The 18,974-nt window shown below is 44.3% G+C and overlaps 1 protein-coding gene across 3 annotated transcripts in view; it reads left to right on the top strand.

Moving 5' to 3' along the window:
- The first annotated feature begins 3,487 nt into the window (after window positions 1–3,487).
- LOC134073010 (tenascin) overlaps window positions 3,488–18,974 on the top strand; it is a 34,278-nt gene continuing 18,791 nt past the window's right edge. For all 3 annotated transcript variants that reach the window (XM_062529938.1, XM_062529936.1, XM_062529935.1), the window contains exons 1-4: window positions 3,488–3,551; window positions 8,690–9,472; window positions 10,989–11,888; window positions 13,122–13,237. In XM_062529938.1, the coding sequence (XP_062385922.1) occupies window positions 9,067–9,472; window positions 10,989–11,888; window positions 13,122–13,237 (1,422 nt within the window). In that variant the 5' untranslated portion in view covers window positions 3,488–3,551; window positions 8,690–9,066. The remainder of the gene's footprint in view (window positions 3,552–8,689; window positions 9,473–10,988; window positions 11,889–13,121; window positions 13,238–18,974) is intronic.

Genomic DNA, 18,974 nt, shown 5'->3' with positions numbered 1-18,974 from the left:
GTCAACTGAAAACATAGACACGTCAGACAAAGACAGATAACAAATACACAGACTGTTTTAGCGAGGTAGCGCATCGCTACCGTGACGGTGAGCATGCGACCCGTCACAGTCCAGCATGCACCAACATCGCTCTCAATTAGGCTTCCACCCAACAAGTGAGTCAATCGATAAATGAATCATAGTCACAGGAGTTTCCTCTGGGATTTTAATAGACACACTATGTCCAGCAAATTCCACCATTAATCTGTAGAAGACTTCCACCCAGCAGGCTGGGGAGGAGAGGTCTCAAATCTCTGTCTTACAGTAGATCTCAGCTCTCAGTCCCATCCATGTCCTGACTGTCAAGCCAGAGAAAGACAGAATTTCCTCTGTGATGTTACCAGATGCATCATTTGTCTATGTCTTTATTGTACAGGGACAGTGCACAGTATATAACTCAGCCGGATTGTAGCCCAGAGACTAATTTGCATCTGTTGTCATTGGGCAGGAGTTGGACTGGAATGGCATTTCGATGTTGATCTGTGATAAGATAAGACAAGAAAAGAGATAAAGAGGAATAAGCGGTGAGCACTAAACATGTCCAGCAGTCACTAAATAATGTTCCAACAGACACCAGCATCTCTCTAAAGACTCTCGTAAGATTTCCAGCCAGCAGTTGAATGCTGGATGAGGCCTCTGGCCCAGATCTCATCCCCGCCCGTCTCCTATCTGTCCACTCTCTCAGCTCCTGTCTCATTGACTGACCTCTGGGGCTCCAAGCTTCCCCCCAGACGAGCGCCGACTGGGTAGAGCATGTTTGACAGAAAATGCTTTTCCGGCTGACCCCTTGGAACATCTACCCAGAAAATAACCACAGCCGGGCTGTATCAATACCTTTAAGAAGCCCCTTATAAGCCTCCCCTTGCATGCTCCCCTGTCCCGGGAGATGTTCAGTGGCAATCCGTCTTTAGATAACTGCTTCAATAACCGCCCTGCACTCCGTCATCCTGTCTCCTCTTTCTTCTCTTCCCCGAGTCGGGTGATTCGGGGAACGTAGATTATTGGAAGAGAACACACAGGCCTCGTGTACTGATTGATGGCGGTTCGAGGTATGGGCCGCAGGTGGATCGTGCTTCAGTTGTGGAGCTGGGTGAGTAATGCTTGATGGTATGGAGGTCAACAAGCAGAAAGCATGCATGGAGGGAAGCAATGAGAACATCTATCAGTGAGGTCATTTCTCAAAAAAAATGGACGTCCACTGCACACACACTCACAGGGCGAACTCCAGTATTATATTGCCCAGATACAGATTAAGGAAATTTGGCCAATGATGTGTGTTAAAAATGGCAAACTGAGTTAAAAGTTTGAAAACATTGTCAAAAAGTATTTTGGTTCACATTGAGTTCACTGCAATGGTGGCAATAGTCAGAGGGAGTTCTTGAAGGCAATCAAGCATGTGATGCTGAACAAAGGTTTACTGTTTAAATGGAACAATTTAAAACAATACTTAAAAGAAAACAAAAATATTTGCCTCTGTTTGCTGAATTCAAAAACACCTGTGGTCTGCTGGGTACCAATCAAATCATGCATCTGGATTTAGGCTTAATTAAGATCACATCACCCGTAATGAGCTTATAAAGTCCTTTGTTGTTGATGACGATAGATGATGATGATGATGGTGACGATGATGATGATATATAGCCTAATGATACTGAAAAGAAATGTTCAACAAAGGAGTTTAAAATAGTTTAAATGAAATTGTAATCCAACCAGTGAAGAGTTGTTCAAAGTGCTACCAATGTGCAAACATTTTCAGTCCCATTCAGACCAACTTTGCACCTCTCATCACTGGTTGGATTAAAATTGGCATCGGCAACATTGGTGTGTGAGTTCTCTCTTGACTGAGGGACTGATACACTCATGAGACTAACGCACCCACCAAGACTGGAGTCGTTGGCGTGATTTTTTTTTTAAATTGTAAGGTGACCTTGAGTGTTTTGAAAGGCGCCATAAATTATTATTATTACCCTGTTTGCCCCATACCATATTCAAAATTAAAAACAAACTCCTGCTGGTCTCTATTCCGAATGAATATAAAATATAGAAAATTCAAACAATTCATTAAAGCTAAAATACTCCAAAACAAATAGAGATCATCTGAACAACCCCATGCTGAGCAAAACAATACTTTACCAAATGATGGATGGGTTATTTTAATGAACAAACAAAACAAACAAGAAATAAATAAATATGAGTATTCAGCTTTCGCTGTCAAACATGCTCAACTTCTAAACGTTGCGCTGATAAACAGTCCTCAGGGGGAAAAAGAGATTTAGTGATAATATGTCATCATCCTCAAGGGCATGATTCATTACTAATGAAAATAAGGAAAATAAGGAAGTGAACACATTATTGGAAAAATGTTATGTCTCCTCCAAATCCCTCCGGCCCTCATAAAGGGACCAAAAACCAAGACTTAGCTAATCCCCAACGCTCTGTGTCTATTTCAAAACAGCAGAATTCATTTACGACTTCGTCTCTTGGCTCGCTCCAAACTTTATATATAGCCTCGAAACATGTAACCTCACACAGCCTCGCCTAACGAGTAATTCGAAAAAGATACAATGGCCTCCATTGACTACTAATAGATGTTTTAATGGTCAGAATTAGCGAAACCATGAAACTTAATTGTAGATCATGAGCCTTTAGCTTACCCACCTGTAAAACACTCTTGCAGTTTTTTTTAATGAACAGTAGCCTACAGTCTACAGCAAGATCTACAGAGTGGTTATTATGCACATACAGAGGTTACATCCCAAGAGGCACCACACAATGTGTTACAGGAAACACACAAGGAAAGGAGTGGGGGTTCCTGAAGTAATAATACTGTAATAGAAATCAATTGAAATAAATTCTTAAATAAAGTAAATAAGAGAGATAGAGAAAGAAAGGACAGAAAGAAAGGAAGAAGGGAGCGGCAGCAATAAGAAATATTTAGAAACATAAACATGGGGCAGTCTATGAGAATAAGGAGGAGATAACAAGGACTGTCTCACTAATACCATAAAATGTCTGGGAGGACAGAGATCCCCTGAAATCGCATCAAAGCTCGAGCACAGCCTCTCGAAACATCTCAAAAATCAGATGTTTTCCATTGAAATCCACCGCCCAGAGGGGACCCGTAAAGCACATAGAATTACATCAGAGAGAAAGACGGAGAGAGGGGAAGAGGAGACAGAAAAGAGGGAGAGAGAGCGATGGAGAGAAAGAAAGAGAGAGAGAGTGACGAGGAGAGAGTGAGTGCAGGGGGGTGGGGTGGGGTAGGGGGGCTGAAGAGAGGGAGGAAAAATTCTTGAAGTATGAGAAAATTTTACAGCTCTCCTCCCCTCTCTCTCTGTTTCTCTCGCTCTCTCTATCTCTATCTCTCTCTCTTTCTCTCCCTCTCTTTCTCCATCTCTCTCTCTCCCCCTCCCTTTCCCTCGGTTAGTCAATCACAACTTTCCTAAAGTAGGGAGAGAACGCACTGATCTCAGTGACAGACACAAGGTGTCTAGGAGCCAGACTGATTCCAGGTAGGCATCCTCATTCTCTGCATATCAACACACACACACACCCAAACACACACATACTGTACACTCATTCTTGGGAGAGCACACACAGACACACACACACACACACACAAACACACACTCACTCAACACACCTTTCCATAAACACTCAGACATAAACATTGTCTGTAGAGCAGTGGCAAGCTTGAGGGGGTCTGCACATCCTTTTGAGTGCATCTTCACTGACGCTCCTGAGACTGTCTATGGCTCTGCCGCTGCCCGAAGGTAGTTTAAAGCTTGGTGTACTCACAGTTTTGCACATGGTTGGAGGGTGCTTTTTCTATTTCATTAAATGTATTTCTTTGTTTGATTTGTTTGTTTCTGTGCACTTTCTCTAAGGCATTGCTTTGCTATGTTAGTGGAGATTACAGCAATCTGGCTGTACTGGATGCTCTCACAGTGCATTGATCTGCGTAGAGTATTGAATGCTTCAAATGCTATCCACTGTATGCCGTAGGATAGGATTGATCAATCATCATGTGACTTGAGATTTAAGTAGGCACTGTAACTTGAGAATTAAGATGTATATGTTTCTACATTGGAGACAAAACAAAATACTCTTTGCAAGATGAACATGACTTGATCAAACAGGATTTGTTAATGATTTAAACCTGAGTAACTGTGTGCATGTTTATCTTTTTTTTTCAACAGACCATAATATAACATTTATAAGAATAATAATGAGCATCTGCTTCACATCAGCACGTTGTGGTGTTAATGACAGGCAGAGCTTCAGGGCTTCAAATCCAGCTTCAGTAATCTAATGCATCTGACCTTTCTGCAATCTATTAGGTCTGACCTTTCTTAATACCTGAAAATATGATAATAATGGAGCAGGCTGAACTAATGAAACCACTCAGTTGCCTGTTATAATGGTGGAGAGGCAGTGAACGGTGGCACTAGCATGCAGTGAGATGTGTTGTGAGGTTCTGGAAGCGAGTTGTGGTGTGGGTTTAAAACGCTCTGTTTCTCTCTTATGCTCAATTTTGCTTTTATAGAAGCGGATTCTGGAACTGATTTTGATTCTGGTTTTGGAGCAATTAAGCTCTGTGTTGTCTTGGATGCTTTGTTGTGTAAAAAGATCATTAAATAACCGAAAGATGGATTTTATAATTTGCATATAACAGTCTCTTATAGATAGATATAGATACTTTATTGATCCCCAAGGGGAAATTCAAGAACTTATAACTATGGTTGGAGCATGGCGATGCTTTAGTCACACGCATTTGGGTGTCTGTGTGTTATGAGGGCACTGTACGGTTGCTTTTGGGAAACATGTGTGGGTGGTGGTTGTGTGTGTGTGTGTGTGTGTGTGTGTGTGTGTGTGTGTGTGAGGGGGGGGGGGGTGTTGTTAGTTTGTTGTGGTGGGCATAGTGATGCTTAGGGAAATACTGAATCTGGGACAGATCACTTGCAGACCCCTTCAAACTGAAGTGGTGTGGTCATCTGAGTCTGTAGGATGTGAGTGCATGTGCATATGTGAGTGTGAGCGTGTGTGTGTGTGTGTGTGTGTGTCTGTGACAAGAAAAGACAGATGCGTATATGTCTCTCTGTGTCTATACATATGTGTGAGCGTGAGTGTGTGTGTATGAGAGAGTGTGTGAGTGTGTGTGTATGAGTGTGTTAATAAAAGTGACTTTGCTGACAGCACTTTCTTTCCTCAGAGACACACAATTTATGAAACTGGAACTCTTCCAGGCGGCAGAAAAGTGAATAACCTGTTGAGCGTCCGCGTGAGGCTGAGGCTACTACGTTTCCTCTCCTCTCCTGTCCATCGCTACTGTTTCTCCCACCAGGACTTTTCATCTTCCAGTGTGTGTGTGTGTGTGTGTGTCTCTGCGTGTGTTTTTTTCTCCCTGCTTTCCTTCGTTCGCTCCCAGCGCGCTCCTCCAGGGAAGCATGACGTTATCCGTCTTTCTTTCGCTGCGCTCCATGCTGGCGCTCTAGGAACCTCCAAAAGGCTCGTTTACGGGCAAAGGGGCTTTGCACAGCTCCTGTTTTTGCAAGACTAGAACCTGTGTGTGTGTGTGTGTGTGTGTGTGTGTGTGTGTGTGTGTGTGTGTGTTTACGCATATGTGTGTGCGTGTGTTTGCGCATATGTGGATGTGTGTGCGCACATATGTGTATGTGTGTGTGTGTTTGTGCATATGTGTGTGTGTGTGTGTGTGTGTCCGTCTGCCTGTCTCGCTGTCTGTGTGGGTGGATATCTGTCTGACTGTGTGTGGGGTAATTTGTCATTGTAATTTGACGCATTTGTAATTTGTGTGTGTGTGTGTGTGTTTACTTAAGCGTGTGCAAGTGTGTTTGTGGGACCTTCTGGAATAGTTTTCTCTCACGGGAATATTTGGTTAGTGTCGGTTTGTGTGTGTGTGTGTGTGTTGGAGAGAGAGCAGAGTTCTGGCCATAGACTCTCCAGTCTAGATTTCAGTGATGATTTGTGAGAGGGCTTCCTGAGGTGCGTGTGTGTGTGTGTATGTGTGTGTGTGTGTGTGTGTGTGTGTGAGTAGGGGCACTGATAGACCCTCTGGAGTAGTTTGCTATGGTGAGTTTTGTGAGGGTTTCTGAAGGGATGCTTTGTGTGTGTGTGTGTGTGTGTGTATGTGTGTGTGTGTGTGTGTGTGTGCTTTCTGAGGGGATGCTTTCACGGAAAGTTGCAACATTTTCCAACCCTGATTTGATGCATGGAGCAGAGCACAGACACTTGTCCCAGTGTTGTGATGAGCTGGGTTAGAGATCAGTCTGTGTGTGTGTGTGTGTGTGTGTGTGTGTGTGTGTGTGTGTGTGTGTGTGTGTGTGTGTGAGAGAGAGAGAGAAAGAGAGAGAGAGAGAGAGAGAGAGAGAGAGAGAGAGAGAGAGATGGATAAATAAGTGAGCAGGTGAGTGAATGAGCGAGTAAATATAGGTGTGGATGAATTTCAATAAGTGAGCAAGTGTGTGCGTGCGTGCGTGTGTGCGTGTGGTATGTGTGATGTGTGTGTTTGTGTGTGTGTGTGTGAGAGAGAGCGAGGGAGAGAGACAGAGTATGTGTGTGTGTGTGTGTGTAGGTAAAAAGCAGGGTCTTGCACCCCACATATGGACATGACTGTTTATTCGTCGGTGCCAATGAGATACGATCCGTGTCGGGAGGTGAGGTCAACAGCTCTGGCAGGAAAGAGGGGGTGAGAGAGAGAGAGAGAGAGAGAGAGAGAGAGAGAGAGTGCAGGATATATGTAGAGAGTGGCGGTAAAGCAGAAGAGAAGGGAGAGAAAAACAAAAATAAAAGGAAAGCAGAAGAAGGGAGAGCAGAAAAGAGAGGTGGAAAAAAAGTGGCAACAGATGAGGACAGGATAGATAAAAACAGAGAGAGAGAGACGACCTGCTGACTAATGGTACTGATGAGGACCTTGTGCACTGTCCCCAACAATAAAAACAGATTAGCACACACTCACCATAGCCCTGGCCAATTGTCTTATTCCCTTTGAGTCAAGTTATGTGGGCCTATTTCTATATACAAAACACTGGGCTCTACAAAGCGACACCATGATTTGATTGGTATGCGTGGAGTATGCTGATCTTTACCTCCAAGGAGGTTATGTTTTCATTGGGGTTTGTTTGTTTGTTTGTTTGTTTGTCTGTCTGTCTGTCTGTTTGCTTGTTTGTTTTATTAAACTTATTACATTTGGGAGTGATCCATATCACCGTCTGGATCCAGGAGGCGGTTACGTTTTCTCTTGGCGGAGGTTTGCACTCTCGGAGTGCTTTTCTAGTTTCTTACTGTGACCGGAGGTGGATCCTGGTTCTTGGTGATGACCACATGCGATGAATACAGGCTTCAGACCTCTCCAGAGCCTCTGGGCCTTCCTCTCTGTGATAACAGAGGAGAACAGAAAGCTCTGGTTATCACTGTCACTGGCCAAAAGGCAGGACTGATTACAACAGCATGGCATACTGTAGGCTAAATATTCAATATAGGCGTTTGGTTGACAAAAGTGGTAGACAATGTGATTGATTGGTCCGCACACTGGGTATAAGCTCCAAAAAACGTTTTATTTTAATACAAAGGCAACGTTTCGATCCTCAAGTGGGATCTTCCTCATGCAATGGGAACAATGGTCGAAGAGCTTATACCCAGTGTGCGGACCAATCAATCACATTAAATATTCAATATAAACACATGTGTTTGTTTATTGACATACATTTGTTTCGCAAATGCTTTAAAGATGCAATATGACATTTTTCTTGATCAGAACAAAATCTTATCCTAAACCTTTGATCCCAATCTTCTTAAAACACTGTTTAAACACTGTAAAATGAGCCATCAGAACCACACCAAAGTCTGGTCATGTTGCTGTAAACAGCTTTTCCAGACAAGTGGGTATTTAATGTCATCAGGAAATGACTTTCTGAAACATATGTGTGCAAACAAAGGCTCAATTTACCACTTCACCACCACTTCAGATATTTTCAGAATCTAAACTAAAGAGTTACAGACAAACATACTTACATTTTATGATATTCCTTCAGTGTGGCAATCCTCACTGTCTCGTTAACAATGTTCTTGTGAAACGTCATTGCATGGGACATTTGTTAATCTTTTGTACTTAATCATGAAAGAAATTGTCATTGTCATGAGACTCAATAACTTATGTTGCTTAATTAAAGCAGCATTGTGCCCTTTTGAAAGAAACAATTTTGACGGCTGGCTTATATGAAGGAGAACGAAATATGACTGTGGTCTCCTGCTAACCATCACGCCTTGACTATCCTCTGTAGTTTTGTGCTAAGGGTGGGACACAATAGGTCTTAAAGCAGGTTGCGTTGAAACATGCAGCCAAAGTGCAGTTAGCCGTGTACTGTATGCTAGCTTGTCCTGTACACATGCATCCTGTGTTGTTGCTGCTGTTTTCCAGTCAAGTCTGTAATAGAAAGTTAGCTAGTTCTAGACCAAAACTCAATACCTCTATACTTCTAATTACACACGAACAAAGAACGACCAAACACAAATATTTGGTCTGAGCGTTAGTTTATGCTTATTCTTAAATTTGTGCCGTCTTGCTGCTGTCATGCTCATATACACAGTCTGTCTCTCCTTCTATCTCTTATTTATTCTCTGTGTCTTTCAGGAACATTCTTCAGAGGCCAGGGGATAGAGGCTTCGAGTGGGGGTGCCAAGGGAACTCCACCATTCTGTCATTTCTGGCAGACTGAAGGGGACTCAAGCGTTGGATGAGGCAGTAGAGGCCTAGAGAAACCCCATTCATTGTCATAGCAACCAAGACGTGTTTTTAGCACCTCTGGTCTTGGCGTTGTCGTAGCAACGAATACTTCAACATCTTTTGGCTCGTCCTCTTCATTTGGGGCTCAGTAAACTTGAGAACCTACAGACTTAACTCCTAGAGGAGTTATAGCTCAGTCTAAAAGCCGGACTTGTAGCCAAATCTCTGACTGAGCAAACTTCCTCTCCCCTGCCGTGCAGAACTGTGTCCACGGAAACAGAATCATGCTGGTCCCATTCCTCACTCTTCTCGTCCTCACCCTCCCAGACCCCGCCCACCTCTCCGACAGCGCCGAGAGCCCACAGGCCACCAATGGCAGGGTTCCCCGCGACACCAAGCCCAAGGGCCAGCCAATCAAAGTGATTATCTCGGACAGCTGCGCCCAGGGTGACTCGGCCGGCGGTGACAAAGAGTTTGAGCTGGACCCGGACGCGCCGCTGGTTCTGACTCACCGGATCCGCCTGGTGCCGAGCGCTGGGGGCGGGGGGGCGGGCGGCACGTGCAGCGGGTGTGAGGCCGAGTTTGCCGCACTGCGCGAGCGCCTGGAGAGGCTGGAGAGGGAGGTGTCAGCACTCCGGGAGAAGTGCGGCGGGCCGGAGGGAGGCTGCTGCGCCTCAGAGCAGAGCAAAGGTACTCACACGCACGTGTACACACACACACACACACACACACACACACACACACACACACACACACACACACACACACACACACACACACACAGAACACAGAACACAAGTCATTCTACCATCACAGAGCAGAGCAAAGGTACTCACACCCACGTGTACACACACACACACACACACACACACACACACACAGAACACAGAACACAAGTCATTCTACCATCACAGGGCAGACCAAAGGTAGTCACACGCACGTGTACAGTACACACACACACACACAAACAAAACACATAAACTTAGCTGAGCAGATCAACAGTATTCACACAACAATCTTTCATACCTCACAACCCTCTTCTTTCCCTGTCAGTGGTGTGTCCTTGCTCCTGTCCCCAACAATGTATGTCTGTCTATTGCCTCTTTCATAATTTTTTTCTCACCGATTTCCTATCTGATCCTTGTTGTCCTTCAAACACAAAACAACAGCAACCAACTATGAAGCTATAGCTACTGAAATCTACCTCTCAAGCCAAGCCCACTCTCTCATGCCTCTTTCTGTCTCCCTCTTTGTCACTAATCCCTCTCTTTTACCCCTCAAATCAATCTCTCACTCCCCCAACCCCACTCCTTCTCTGTGTATAAATACATATAAATCTCTCTCTCTCTCTCTCTTTCTCCCCACTCCACTTTTCCCTTCCAGAATGTTCTCTCATACTCTAAACCCCAAGCCTGCTCATTATCTGAGCTCACACTATGATCACATTAGCGCTTGGCCACAGACACGCCTGACCTCAGCATGTTGCTCTCCCTCCTCGAGCCTACGCCCTCCTGCATCCACCTTGTTACTATCCCACTATTGTTATTATCGTCGTTATTACTACTATGGGAGGGAGGGGAGGTTACTATCCGGAGCCAACAGATCGGCTCTGGGCACCTCTTGGATGCAGTTCACAGGGGTCTATTCAAATCAAACGCTGCAATGATTTTTTAATGCTGCGTGTTATTACTTTAACATGGCAGTGAGATACATTGCAATTACCTCAGCCATGTATTGAAATAAAGTGAAGACTGAAGGGTAAAGGTTAGCAATGGCAACAGTGGCTAGCCAGACACATCTTGTCTGTGATGATGAGTAGCACCCTGATGCATTGGATAGATTGACTTAAATATTTGGGTATCGTCCTTGCATCTCTTTTGGGCGTGTTTATGTTTCCAGCCTTCACGAGAGTTTGTAGCCAGCTCAGAGTGAATTTAAAAGTCCTGTGGGAATGGACTGACTCATGAGTTACTTACTTAACTTAAGAGCTAGGGTCTGTGCCTGATCTTGCGGCGCCCTTGGCCAAAGCCATACCCAAATCTGGAGTGGGAGGCACTATTTTATGATCTCTCATGCTCCTGTAAATACCATTTTTGTTTGTTTTCTGTTGCTATGTTGTCATCATCATCATCATCATCGTCATCATCGTCTTCCTCATCATCATCATCACCCTTCGTCTCTCTTCGTCTTTCCTCATCTTCCTCAGGCCCAGGCTGCACAGTGCCCCAGCCACCGACGTGCCCAGACGACTGTAACGACCAGGGCCGGTGTGTCGACGGCAAGTGTGTGTGTTTCCCTGGTTACAGCGGGGACGACTGCAGCGATTCGACGTGCCCGGACAACTGCAGCGACAAAGGGAAGTGCGTCAACGGCCAGTGTGTGTGCGATCCCGGGTTCACGGGGCCCGACTGCTCCACGAGGACGTGTCCCGACAACTGCAACAACCAAGGACGCTGTGTGAACGGCAGGTGCGTGTGTAACCCCGGTTTCGCCGCACCCGACTGCGCAACCCGAAGCTGTCCCGATAACTGTAAGAACCGTGGAAAGTGTGTCAACGGGCAGTGTGTGTGTGACCCCGGTTTCACGGGACCGGACTGCTCCACGAGGGCGTGTCCAGATAACTGTAAAGACAGAGGACAGTGTGTCGATGGAAAGTGTGTGTGTGACAGCGGGTTCACAGGGCCTGACTGCTCTGAAGCAACCTGCCCTGACAACTGCAACAACCGGGGGCGGTGTGTGAATGGGAAATGTGTGTGTGAGAGTGGTTTCACAGGCCCTGACTGCTCCGGCAAGGACTGCCCAAACAACTGCAGGAACCGGGGCAAGTGTGTGAACGGGCAGTGTGTGTGCGATCCCGGATTCACCGGGCCCGACTGCTCCACGAAGGCATGCCCCGACAACTGCAACAACCGCGGCCGGTGCGTCAACGGAAAGTGTGTGTGCGAGGCGGGCTTCTCAGGCCCTGACTGCGGGACCAAGTCCTGTCCAAACAACTGCAGCAACAAGGGTCGCTGTGTGAGAGGGAAGTGTGTGTGCAGGCGCGGGTTCACCGGGCCCGACTGCAGTGAGTGCGAGCCGGGTCTGAGCGGCCCAGACTGCTCTACAGGTGAGTCTCCTCAACGCCAACCTTCAGTAATAAATAACATCAGGCTATATTTTCGACTTTATATTCACAAAATACCATATAAATAAAAACACTGACTCACAGTAAGATCTTCAGGTATGCTAAATTGCGTACTTCTTCCATTCTACATACTTATTCAGGCTACATTTTTTACTTTATATTCACAAAGTACCATATAAAAAACACTGACTCACAGTAAGATCTTCAGGTATGCTAAACTGCGTACCTAGATTTCTACATACTTATACTGAGTAGTTATGCAGTGGCGTCACACAGGAGTGTTCACATGCACTACATATTTGGTTTTTTTTAACCATCCTTGACATGGTGACTGTTTAGGATCTGTTCTGGTGGGAGAATAAATATGCCTGTTAGGAAAGGTCAGCCTACCAGACAAGCTAGTCAGGGTTATGAGAAAGTGTGTGAGTGTGTGTGTGTGGGGGGGATGCTGGATATTCACCAGTCAATCAGAAACTGAGCCAAAGAGAACAGTTGGCAGGCACAAATTGACTCTTTAACCTTAAAAGGGAAACAGCATTTCTCACAAGTGTCCGGTGTTTACCAGCCTACAATCATAGTGCTCTTTCAATCATGTTACATAAAGAAGTTCTCAAAGTAGGCCTACTTAAACACTCCATGGTTATAGGCTAATTCTCTGTCTATCAACCCAGAGGAAAATAGCCTGCTGCTGCTCATAACCGTATTGTTTGTCAAAGGAGGGGTTTTTTTGAGATTTTAAACTGAAGTAAAATTGGATTTACTGGGCTGAGACAAATAGGCTGTTCCTTAGGAGTTGAAATTCAGAAATATGAGACAATGGCCAAAATCTTTCAAGAGGAGACAGATAGACAAAGAACAGATCTCATTTTGAGTTTCCCTTTCCTCTGGATATTGTAAAAGATACAGTGACTATATCCTCGGCCTAGCAGTTTAATAGGCCTACCAATGCCAAGAAATTACATCTGAGCAGGTTAGGTCATGCAAATCAGCATGAGTTAAAATTGTAGGCTAAATAGTAGACTATCACTCAAATCTTATCCAGTAACAAGAAGCCTAACATAATTTGTTAGCGTTCCACTTTGAGACAAAATACTTCTATTAGCATGAACTGGAAACATTAACATAAAAACGATATAATTCATCACGGAAACAATTCATTAAGCCAACTGTAAGATTTAAATCACTGACCTTTACTCCTCCTTGTCCTGCTGCCAGCCCTCACTGGTGTGACGAGACTCACTCCTAAGGACATCACGGAGTCGTCAGTGACCCTCGCCTGGACTCCACCTGCGGTGCAGTATGACTCCTACCATATCACCATCACCAGTGAGGTAAGGCAATGCCTGTAATGCAGCAATGGGATTCATGCAGCATGTCCCGTCAAACACTAATGACAGATAGCCTACAACCCACTGCTAATGGATAAAACACTTTTTCAATAGGCTATGTTACGAAAGGATGCAAATACTTTTATTTTGAAACGTCACTATAGAGTTTGAGCAGAGGAAACAAAGAAATAGCCTAGAGTTTGAGCATGGCATGATCGGATAATATCAAAAGTGAGCCGCCCTGGAGAGTATTGTGTGCTGATAAGTAGGAAATAAACTTCTAAAGCTGTGTATTCAGCTAAACTCCGGTTTGGAAGCCGCCCTCAGAACTAACCACTACTGTGTAACTGTAACACCACAATGCTAATGGACACAAGGTAACGTTAATGTTTAATGTCAGTTGCAGTGCAACTCATATTGCTAACAGACACAGCTAACACACAATTACCATAACCAACACAACAATAAGTCAATATTGCTTAATGCTTAATGCTAAATGTAGTAACAGGTGCATTAATCTTACATCGTGAATAGACACAACAACACCAGGCTACACTTATATTTGGAAACACACAGCTGACAGGCTTGCAGACACTGCCAGGAGACATACTAAGCACTGCTCTTTGCTGACATGTGTGGTGATGTGGTAACAGTTATCTCTCTTGATCTCTACCACGTACATGTAATACAAACTGCTAAAAATATCTCTATCAACCAATAGACCCCACACACGGACTGCCACTCACCAACAGATCCCTCACACTGCAAAATGTCTTATTTGGAATAGCCTACTAACAAACACTCAGAGCAGACTGCCAATAATCACCTCAACCATCCACAAGACACCACATGATAGGCTACTGCTACCTGACCTTTCACACAGCAGAATCTTAACATTGTGAATAGACAACAAGTCACAAAACAGAACCTAAGGCCACCACACAATCATTCCACGGAATCTTCTGGTGATTCATTATTAGGTCTTAAATAAATATTTTGAATGTTTGAGGCATATATCTCAATCTCAGGATCACTCAATCTAAAAGGTCAGTGACCCTGTCTAGCTTTTTTGGCACAGCAGACATAACCACACAGACAGATGCTAAATTTGTTGAAAGCATCCAGGAACAGATGTGTTTGTGAACAGGAAATGAACATACACCAAAACAAGTCTGAGACCCCTCTGATGGCAAAGCGCCCGGCCATCAAAATGTCAGTTAGTTCTGAATCCGTGACATGCAGACATTCCCGTGGTTCATGAGAGCTTTCATGGGTATTTTGCCTACTGGTTTTTGGCATTCATCGTTGGCACTGCCATTTCATAAACACAAATTCAGCAATGGAAAAAATCTAAGAGTTTGGTATAGCACAACTGACCATCTAGAATCCAGTGTTCTTAAGAGATTGTATCTGGTTTTAAGTTTTACCATGTGGATTCTTAAACAGAACCGGCAATGAGGTCCCAGTTTCTGCACACAAAAACGTTGTTGGACCCCTTTCAACAGAACCATGAACACCTCTCTCTTTGCTTTTGAAACCTCATAATTCACGTAAACAAAATTGTTCTCAGGACTCACTCTCCATGCATTACAGTGCCCTTACTGGAGAGTGAGTGTGAAGTCCCTTCATGGGGAGAATCAGAAATGTGGAAATCACTGAGAAGTTTTTCAGCTGAGGAAGGAACTGATTTGTGACCATAGAGCCCCAGTAAAACTCTGACTGGAACACTAAACGGAGACAGCCAGCTTGGCTCCCTCTGCCAGCCAATGGGTCTCTGAGAGCCCCAGAAAAGAGACCCAGGAAAACGTGTCACTCAGAAACAGATCTGGCTCAGTCGCGGTGTTAGCCTGGCCCTGTTCCGAGCCCTCTCTTGAGTCGTTCCGCAGCGAGCAGCAATCACGGCCCATCGACCACAATGGCTTCCCGCCCGATTGGTTCTCACAATATCAACTTGTTTCTCTCAAGTTCACCGTTAAATTTCACTCAGCCTGAACACACGCGTGAACTGTGAAGGAAAGGAAGAAAGAGCTTCACTGTGCAGGGAGTGCTACGCTGCCCAGTGGAGGGCATTAGAGGGTTTATGGATCCTATAAATTTACAGATATGAAGACGGCTGGCCAAGAAAAATCGTTGAGGAATTTAGACCCGTGCCTGTTTAATGACAGATGGTAATAATAAACACTGACACTTCAGTAAATGTGCCGATCCTTTGAAGTTGTTGAGTGGAACAAGTTATATAGGTAGAGCCTGGGACTCCCACTAAAGTATAGAAAAAAACATTGAAATGATTCTTAGTTGAATGTGATTGACAAATGTGTCAGTATTAACAAACACATCTGTTAATTTTAGAAAACATTCATGATGAAACATTCATTTTGTTAAGCGGAATGCATATCAGTTCAATTCAATTAAATTTAATGAAGCATTATAACACAAGTGGCAGTAGTGTTGGTAGGATTTCCCCACAGCTGTTATTCAGTCATTGTTACAAGGCTGAAAGCTGAGTGCCGAAGGTAATTAGTTCAATGAGTTTTAGTCAATAATAACAGTATGCAGAGTACAGGATGCAAGTCTATGCTAAAAATATCCAAATGGCTATGGAATAAGTTAACCATGAACCCTGAACATCATTAAGGCCAGCAGCCTTATGATCTTAGACCAGTCTGATCCACCATGTGTGTAAACACCTCTCTGATCTTCCCTTTGAATATATTGTAGAATGCTGTGATTTAATGCAAGAGCAAAACCACACTTTGTACAACTTCTTTTCAGATGTAGGGAGATCCTTTGATATTCGTTTCTTCCTGTAAAGTAATTGTTCTCTTAGAAAAACATGTGCTCGCAATCTACTTCAGCCTCCATGATGTCAGAGGTTTTCAGGAGGACTTCCCAAGAGTCTGGACCTGTCAGTGCTCGGGGAAAAGCCGTAGTGAGTCGTTGTAATCTCGGCTTCATTAGGACATGCGGAAGCTGTTATCTCTCTTGCTATGGGCGCTTTGGGGTTTTCGAGCGCTCCCTGTTCCACCTAAATCCCTGGGACTTAGCTGACTTCCTACAAGGGATACTGTTTCAGTGTCGTCCTTTTCTGAAGTATAGTCACAGAGAGAGAGGGGGAAGACCATCACCAGCTGTGACGACGTCCAAAGTTATCTTATATCACAGGAAAATTGAATTGGCACAAAGTAAGTCGCTTAGCTAACTGGTATGACGTGCAGCTGTTCATTCCCTGTTCATGTTGGAATGAGTGATTTCTGGTACACTTTATTTATCACTATTTGACTGTCAATGAGTCATCCATCATAAAGGAAAGCAACTCCGACCTTAAACAACCTGTGAGCAGACCTTGAAATTATTTTTATTGCACTGGTTTGAAATGCATTATGCTCTGTCATGGTAGATTTTCAATAGTATGTGCTTCTAATGTGCATACTGTGTGTGTGTGTGTGTGTGTGTGTGTGTGTGTGTGTGTGTGTGTGTGTGTGTGTGTGTGTGTGTGTGTGTGTGTGTGTGTGTGTGTGTGTGTGTGTGTGTGTGTGTGTGTGTGTGTGTGTGTGTGTGTGTGTGTGTGTGTTCACTGTGGATTGGAGAGATGCAGAGAACAAATTCCTGTGTGTGTTCACTACTTATGGATGGGACAAATGCAGAGAACAAATTCCTGTGTGTGTATCACACTGCCCGCTAAGAAACTATGTACATTCTATTAACATTACACACTACTCTACAGTTCATTAGACATTTCTATTTCAGTTATGGTTGTTAACAGTAAGCTTAGTTCAGGCGCAAGGTGTATATCAGAAGCCTCTCTCTCCCATCTCCCACTCTGGTAGGTTAGCATCAGTGAGGGTAATAGGTGGCTGTAGGCAGAAGGGTCCCCCATAGGGGTTAGGTTCTGCTCAAGGATCCGTCCTGTCTCTGTCAAAGGAAGTTTCTGTGTCTTAATGCTAAGTTGTTCTGAGTTGGTTGGTCTGTAAAGCAGTCTGGGACAATGCTGATTGTTGACAGCGCTATATTAATGCATACAATTGAATCAAGTTCAATGTGAAATAGATTAGCATTGACTTGTGTGTGTTTTTTAGGCTGACCTTACTAGCCCCGCTGAAGGTCGCCTGCTTAGTGTCTGTTCTCCAACGCGTGACATGGGCCTTCCCAGATACTCAATGAATATGAATCAGTGGAAAACAGCGGTCGTGCCGATCTCACCCTCGCCAGGGGTTTCGTATGTGGGTGGTTCTGCTGCTTGCTTGCTTGCTCTCTGTGGAGCACTCTCTCCGTGCCAGGATCGCCAGGAAAGGCTAGCCCGACCCTGACCTTGACCCCGACCTTGGCTCGACCCCAAGCCTTGTTCCTCCCGAGAGCCCTGTGTGTCAGACGGATGTTTCCCAGAGGGGGAAGGGAATGTGGTAATGTGGCAAAATTAAAATATCACAGTCACACAGTCATTGAAAGAGAGAGCGAGAGAGAGAGAGAGATAGAGACAGAGGAACTTTCTGAGAGGTGGAGGGAGTGAGAGAGAGAAACAGTGGAAGAAAGAGAGAGAGATTTTCCTGGTGGGTGTGTAAAGTGATGGATAGCATGGAACCCTTGGGAATCGGAGAAGGAAGTATGCGTGTGCGAGAGAGAAAACAAGAAACAAAGAAGCAAGAAAGAATGTGACAGCCTTGGTGAGAGAAAGGGTAGGGACGTAAATAAAAAGAAAAAAGAAATGAAGGGAGAGAGAGAGAGAGAGAGAGAGAGAGAAGGAAGATGGAGAGAGTGAGGGAGAGATGGTATTCAGAGAGAGGAGTAGATGCAGATGTGCTTTGCTTGTTGCCATGGACGATGTAAACACTGTCAAAAACAAGGTCCTGGCCAGAGCAATGACATCACTACCCAGCTGCTGTGACACACAGTCAGGAGCAAGAGAGAGAGAGAAAGAGAAAGAGACGGGTAAGCAGAAGATGTTTATCTGTCTCCCTCACAGACACAACAACATAAGGAAGCATCAGTGGCATCAGTCCCACAAACATACAGTACGGTTGCAAAATGACCTTGAACGCAAAATTTTGCTTCAAGGCCAGAGGTGATCATTATAATTAGATTTGCAAAATGTTGCTAATATACAGAAAAAAAATCAGGCAAGTTGGCACATAAATAAATTATGTGGATGGAGAATGCCTGCAAAAGAAACAGCTGGAAACCTAATTTGAACTCACTGAAGTGAGACTGCATTTACGGTGGTGATAAAATGTTTGCGTAATGAAATTTCCAATGCACGAATTAAGCAATAACAAGCAAAGCATAATGCTGTTGACATTGCCTATTAAAAAGCCTGGCTTCCCCAAGAAATGCAGTCATGTGCTGGAATCTGACTGTTTCGAGGTGGAGTTTTTTTAAGAGTTTATGCTGCAGTAGTCAAGTCTAAGGGATAATGACAGAGTGCAAATAAACATTTCCTCTCCGTATAAGGTTTTTAGGTTTTGTTTGAGTTAGACCTATTAGTAATATGGACCAGACATATGGACTTGAGAAGAAGACACAGCAAGGCAAGAAATGTATAAATTAATTAATGAACGAATAGAGTTCTATATAAAAATGAATATAGTTCTTCTAGCAGAATGGTTGCCAAGAAATGTAAAGATGCAGAAACTCCGACACAATTGTAACTTTGTCATCAGTTGGTGGCACCGCAATATAAAATGTAGTGGGGTCAACATGAATGGTTGCAGAGTGTTTTTCATTTGGTTTCGGAAGCAATTCACCC

The sequence above is a fragment of the Sardina pilchardus genome, chromosome 24 (genome assembly GCF_963854185.1).
Source record: "Sardina pilchardus chromosome 24, fSarPil1.1, whole genome shotgun sequence".
NCBI lineage: Eukaryota > Metazoa > Chordata > Actinopteri > Clupeiformes > Clupeidae > Sardina > Sardina pilchardus.
This window is presented reverse-complemented; position numbering and strand designations above follow the sequence as displayed.